The sequence below is a fragment of the Amblyraja radiata genome, chromosome 7 (assembly GCF_010909765.2).
Source record: "Amblyraja radiata isolate CabotCenter1 chromosome 7, sAmbRad1.1.pri, whole genome shotgun sequence".
Classification (NCBI taxonomy): Eukaryota; Metazoa; Chordata; class Chondrichthyes; order Rajiformes; family Rajidae; genus Amblyraja; species Amblyraja radiata.
Genome location: NC_045962.1, coordinates 86102688 through 86109412, shown reverse-complemented (window position 1 = coordinate 86109412; position 6725 = coordinate 86102688). Strand labels below are relative to the sequence as shown.

Genomic DNA, 6725 nt, shown 5'->3' with positions numbered 1-6725 from the left:
CCTCATTATATTGATTACTATGTTCACTTATCTGTTCTGTTGTAAGAATGTAATTGTTGCGTCTGAGACATGACAATAAAACACTCTTGACTGTATTCTCGGTGTGATAGAAACATAGAAAATAGTGCAGGAGGAGGACATTCGGCCCTTCGAGCCAGCACCGCCATTCATTGTGATCATGGCTGATCGTCCCCAATCAATAACCCGTGCCTGCCTTCTCCCCATATCCCTTGACTCCACTAGCCCCTAGAGCTCTATCTAACTCTCTTAAATCCATCCAGTGACTTGGCCTCCACTGCCCTCTGTGGCAGGGAATTCCACAAATTCACAACTCTCTGGGTGAAAACGTTTTTTCTCACCTCAGTCTTAAATGGCCTCCCCTTTATTCTAAGACTCTGTGGCCCCTGGTTCTGGGCTGTATTTAAGAAGGGAGTAGGAGCACAGCCAGTGATAACTCTGTTTTCTGTTTCTCTTCAGCGTGAGTGTATCTCCATCCATGTTGGCCAGGCCGGTGTCCAGATGGGCAATGCATGCTGGGAGCTTTACTGCTTGGAACATGGCATCCAGCCCAATGGCCAGATGGCCACTGAAAAGAGCCTTGGCAGAGGAGATGACTCCTACACCACATTCTTCAGCCAGACAGGAGCCGGCAAACACGTTCCCAGGGCAGTGTTCGTGGACCTGGAACCCACCGTGATAGGTTAGTAGTCTATTGTCATGTGTACCCTAATTTGAGGAAGGACATCCTTGTGATTGAGGCAGTGCAGCGTAGGTTCGCGAGACTGATCCCTGGGATGGCGGGACTGTCATAGGAGGAAAGATTGAAAAGACTAGGCTTGTATTCACTGGAGTTTAGAAGGATGAGGGGGCATCTTATAGAAACATATAACATTAGTCTCAGGAAGGGTTTCGGCCCGAAACGTTGCCTATTTCCTTCGCTCCATAGAATGCTGCTGCACCCGCTGAGTTTCTCCAGCACTTTTGTCTACCTAAAATTATAAAAGGACTGGACAAGCTAGATGCAGGAAAAAAATTCCCAATGTTGGTCAAGTCCAGAACCAGGGGCCACAGTCTTAGAATAAAGGGGAGGCCTTTTAAGACTGAGGTGAGAAAAAACGTTTTCACCCAGAGAGTTGTGAATTTGTGGAATTCCCATTTTTTTTCTGTTGCTTGCTCTCCAGTTAGTGAAAAGATTATACATGATTACAATCAAGCCATCCACAGTGTACAGATACAGGATAAAGGGACTAAGGTTTAATGCCAGGTAAAGTCCGATTAAAAGATAGTATTGAGTGCCTCCAATGAGGTAGATGGTAGGTCATGACCACTCTCTTAGCTGGTGATGGGATGGTTCAGTTATGGTAGGCTGTTAACATTTTTCTTACCCAACCATTTTTATTCCTTTCCTATCTCCCCATCACCCACATTGCCCAAACCAGTCTGAAGAAGGGTCCCGACCCGAAAACATCACCCCCTGTCCATTCCCTCCACAGATGCTGCCTGACCTGCTGAGTTCCTCCAGCACTTTGTGTTTTGCTCAAGATTCCAGCATCTGCAGTTCCTTGTCTCCTATGGATATTTTGGAACTATTATGATTTGATTCTAAAAGTTGCCCCATTGGTATTTGAGACTGTCCATTTATGCCTGTTGAGAGCTGAGTTGAGATTAGGAGCAAAGAGGTCCTTCTGCAATTGTACAGGGCCCTATTGAGACCACACCTGGAGTATTGTGTGCAGTTTTGGACCCCTAATTTGAGGAAGGACATTCTTGCTATTGAGAGAGTGCAGTGTAGGTTTACAAGGTTAATTCCTGGGATGGCGGGACTGTCATATGCTGAGAGAATGGAGCGACTGGGCTTGTATACACTGGAATTTAGAAGGATGAGAGGGCATCTTATTGAAACATATAAGATTGTTAAGGCTTTGGACACGCTAGAGGCAGTAAACATGTTCCCGATGTTGGGGGAGTCCAGAACCAGGAGCCACAGTTTAAGAATAAGAGGTAAGCCATTTAGAACGGAGACGAGGAAACACTTCTTTACCCAGAGAGTTGTGAGTCTGTGGAATTCTCTGCCTCAGAGGGCGATGGAGGCTGGTTCTCTGGATACTTTCGAGAGAGCTAGATGGGGCTCTTAAAGATAGCGGAGTCAGGGGAGAAGGCAAGAACGGGGTACTGATTGGGGATGATCAGCCATGATCACATTGAATGGCGGTGCTGGCTCGAAGGGCCGAATGGCCTACTTCTGCACCTATTGTCTATTGTCATTCACATTTTTTCAACCATGTGCCATTTTCACAAGGTCGGCTCGTTGCCGAATAACATAAGGACATGAATGGGGACAAAAGTGGACCATTCAGCCCCCTTGTCCACATCCGTAAGATCATGTAGAGGGTAGTCCATATAAGGGATGAGCGTTAGACTTTAGACATACAACTTGGAAACAGGCCCTTCCGCACACTGAGTCCGTGCCGACCAGCGATCACCCCGTACACTGCAACTCTCCTACACACAAGGGACAATTTCTACCCAAGCCGAATAATTTGTAAACCTTTGGCACGTGGGAAGAAACCGGAGCACCCGGAGGAAACCCACGCGTTCACAGGGAGAACGTACAAACTCTGTGCAAACAGTACCTGAGGTCAGGATCGAACCCGAGTGTCTGTGCTGTAAGGCAGCAACTCTACCGCAGTGCCTCTGCGCTGCCCAAAGTTGCCAGAGGAGGCTATAGAAACAGATAAAATGACAATAGACAATAGGTGCAGGAGTAGGCCATTCGGCCCTTCGAGCCAGCACCGCCATTCAATGTGATCATGGCGGATCATCCCCAATCAGTACCCCGTTCCTGCCTTCTCCCCATATCCCCTGACTCCGCTATTTTTAAGAGCCCTATCTAGCTCTCTCTTGAAAGCAACCAGGGAACCCGCCTCCACCGCCCTCTGAGGGAGAGAATTCCACAGACTCATCACTCTCTGTGAAAAAAATGTTTCCTCGTCTCCGTTCTAAATGGCTTACTCCTTATTCTTAAACTGTGGTCCCTGGTTCTGGAGTCGTTCAAAAGATATTTGGATAGATTTGTGGATGGGAAAGGTTTGGAGGACGATGGGCCAAACGCAGGCAATCGGGTCTAGACCAGAATGCCAAGTTGGTCGGCATGGGCAAGGTGGGCCGAAGGGCCTGTTTCCGTGCTGTACAGTTCTATGACTGAGTGTTTACCTCAGTTTTCCTGTGGTAACTCCATTCCTTTAATATGGGTCAATGTTGTGTCTTAACCTGACTCCCATCCACCATTACATTTTCCAGATGAGGTCCGCACTGGTACATATCGCCAGCTGTTCCACCCCGAGCAGCTCATCACCGGCAAAGAAGATGCCGCCAACAATTATGCCCGTGGGCACTACACCATTGGCAAGGAGCTCATCGATTCTGTTCTGGATAGAATCCGTAAACTGGTGCGTGAAGTCTTTCTATTAAGGTCATAAGTAACGGGAGCAGAATAGGGCCATTCGGCCCATCAAGTCAACTCAGCCATTTAATCATGACTGATCTAACTCTCATAGAAACATAGAAAATAGGTGCAGGAGGAGGCCATTCGGCCCTTCGAGCCAGCACCGTCATTCATTCTGATCATGGCTGATCGATCGTCCCCTATCAATAACCCGTGCCTGCCTTCTCCCCATATCCCTTGACACCACTAGCCCCTAGAGCTCTATCTAACTCTCTCTTAAATCCATCCAGTGACTTGGCCTCCACTGCCCTCTGTGGCTGGGAATTCCATAAATTTACAACTCTCTGGATGAAAAAGTTTTTTCTCACCTCAGTCTTAAATGACCTCCCCTTTATTCTAAGACTGTGGCCCCTGGTTCTGGACTCGCCCAACATTGGGAACATTTTTCCTGCATCTAGCTTGTCCAGTCCTTTTACAATTTTATATGTTTCTATAAGATCTCCCCTCATCCTTCTAAACTCCAGTGAATACAAGCCTAGTCGTTTCAATCTTCCCTCATATAACAGTCCCGCCATCCCAGGGATCAATCTCCCTCCTAACCCCATTCTCCTGCCTTCTCCCCATAACCACTGACACCCGTACTAATCAAGAATCTATCTCTGCCTTAAAAATATCCACTGAAGGCCTCCAGAGCCTTCTGTGGCAAAGAATTCCACAGATTCACCACAGTCTGACTAAATAAATTTCTCAGGTAGACAAAATTCTGAAGTCTGAAGAAGGGTTTCGGCCCGAAACGTTGCCTATTTCCTGCCGCACCCGCTGAGTTTCTCCAGCAATTTTGTCTACCTTCGATTTTCCAGCATCTGCAGTTCCTTCTTGAACAAACTAAACAAATTTCTCCACATCTCCTTCCTAAAAAAAGGTCCTTTAATTCTGAGGCTGTGACTACTCTCCCACTAGTGGTAACATTCTTTCCACACCCACTCTATCCAAGCCTTTCACTATTCTGTAAGTTTCAATGAGGTCTCCCCCTCATTCTTCTAAACTCCAGCGAGTACAGGCCCACTGCCGACAAACGCTCATCATAGGTTAACCCTCTCATTCCTGGGATCATTCTCCTAAACCTCCACTGGACCCTCTCCAGAGCCAGCACATCCCTCCTCGGATTATGGTGCCCAAAATTGCTCACAATATAATCCAAATGTGGCCTGACCAGCGCTTGAAAGAGCCTCAGCATTACATCCCTGTTTTTGTGTTTGAGCCCTCTTGAAATAAATACTAGCATCTATTGTGTTGGCATGCTACATGGCTTCTTCCTATATTGGATGGTATTGTCCTTTGATTTCTCCGCAGGCTGACCAGTGTACAGGACTCCAGGGTTTCCTGGTCTTCCACAGCTTTGGTGGAGGCACCGGTTCCGGTTTCACCTCCCTGCTGATGGAACGTCTCTCCGTCGACTTTGGCAAGAAGTCCAAACTAGAGTTTGCCATCTACCCAGCTCCTCAGATCTCCACCGCAGTGGTGGAGCCCTACAACTCTATCCTGACCACCCACACCACCCTGGAGCACTCAGACTGCGCCTTCATGGTGGACAATGAAGCCATCTACGATATCTGCCGCAGAAACCTGGACATTGAGCGCCCATCTTACACCAACCTTAACCGCCTCCTTAGTCAGATTGTGTCCTCCATCACGGCCTCCCTTCGCTTTGATGGTGCCTTGAATGTTGATCTGACAGAGTTCCAGACCAACTTAGTCCCATACCCGCGCATCCACTTCCCTCTGGCCACCTACGCCCCGGTCATCTCGGCCGAGAAGGCTTACCACGAACAATTGACCGTGGCCGAGATCACCAATGCTTGCTTTGAGCCGGCCAACCAGATGGTCAAGTGTGACCCTCGCCATGGCAAGTACATGGCTTGTTGTCTGCTTTACCGTGGTGACGTGGTGCCGAAAGACGTCAACGTTGCCATTGGTGCCATCAAGACCAAACGTACCATCCAGTTTGTGGACTGGTGCCCGACTGGGTTCAAGGTTGGCATCAACTACCAGCCTCCCACTGCGGTGCCCGGTGGTGACCTGGCCAAGGTGCAGCGTGCAGTGTGTATGCTGAGCAACACCACTGCCATCGCAGAGGCTTGGGCACGGCTCGACCACAAGTTTGACCTGATGTACGCCAAGCGCGCCTTCGTGCATTGGTATGTGGGGGAGGGGATGGAGGAGGGAGAGTTCTCCGAGGCCCGTGAAGACATGGCAGCCTTGGAGAAGGATTATGAGGAGGTTGGCATTGACTCGTTTGAGGGTGATGAAGAGGGTGAGGAAGAGTTTTAATCAACACCTCATAATCAACGCACAATCTGAAAAATTAGGCTCCATTATAGTTCGTAACATTCTGAAAGTTCACAAAATGGCATGACTTGCGCTGGACTTCTATTTTATGATATTTAGTAAAGATATTTTGAGCCAACATTTGTTGCAAGTCTTTATTGCCTTTGAAATTTTCGCGGTCCTGTTGATCTGTTAGTTGGGTTTAAGGAATATTCTACTGGCTCTCCCATTTGCTAACCATTTAAACTCTCCTTCCCATTCCCAAACCAACCTTTCTGTCCTGGGCCTCCTCCATTGCAAGTGTGAGACCACATGCAAACTGGAGGAAGAACCGCTCATATTCAGCTTGAGTAGCTTACAACCTCCTGGTATGTATATCGAATTCTCCAATTTTAGGTAACTAATCTACAACTAATTCCCGGGATGGCGGGACTGTCATATGTTGATAGAAAGGAGCAGCTGGGCTTATATAGGAGCAAAGAGGTCCTTCTGCAGTTGTACAGAGCCCTAGTGAGACCACACCTAGAGTATTGTATACAGTTTTGGTTCCCTAATTTGAGGAAGGACATTCTTGCTATTGAGGGAGTGCAGCCTAGATTTACAAGGTTAATTCCCGGGATGGCGGGACTGTCATATACTGAGAGACTGGAGCGGCTGGGCTTGTATACGCTGGAGTTTAGAAGGATGAGAGGGGATCTTATTGAAACATATAAGATTATTAAGGGTTTGGACACGCTAGAGGCAGGAAACGTTCCCAATATTGGGGGAGTCCAGAACCGGGGGCCACAGTTTAAGAATAAGGGGTATGTAATTTGGAATGGAGACCAGGAAAAACTTTTTCACACAGAGGGTTGTGAATCTGTCAAATTCTCTGCCTCAGAGGGCGGTGGAGACGGATTCTCTGGATGCTTTCAAGAGCGAGTTAGATAGAGCTCTGAAAGATAGCGGAGTC

General features: G+C 47.9%; 1 protein-coding gene across 1 annotated transcript; it reads left to right on the top strand.

The window, feature by feature from the left end:
* The first annotated feature begins 457 nt into the window (after window positions 1–457).
* Window positions 458–5912, top strand: LOC116975598 (tubulin alpha chain-like). The gene is made up of 3 exons (XM_033024899.1): window positions 458–700; window positions 3301–3449; window positions 4799–5912. The coding sequence occupies exons 1-3, from the start codon at window positions 520–522 to the stop codon at window positions 5774–5776; spliced, it is 1308 nt and encodes a 435-aa protein (XP_032880790.1). The 5' UTR covers window positions 458–519; the 3' UTR covers window positions 5777–5912.
* The last annotated feature ends 813 nt before the right edge of the window (window positions 5913–6725 follow it).

Coding starts and splice junctions, on each gene's coding strand:
- LOC116975598 (XM_033024899.1), top strand. CDS start 520: ATGGGCAATGCATGCTGGGAGCTTTACTGCTTGGAACATGGCATCCAG. Junction 701..3,300: donor CCTGGAACCCACCGTGATAG/GTTAGTAGTCTA, acceptor TACATTTTCCAG/ATGAGGTCCGCACTGGTACA. Junction 3,450..4,798: donor TGGATAGAATCCGTAAACTG/GTGCGTGAAGTC, acceptor ATTTCTCCGCAG/GCTGACCAGTGTACAGGACT.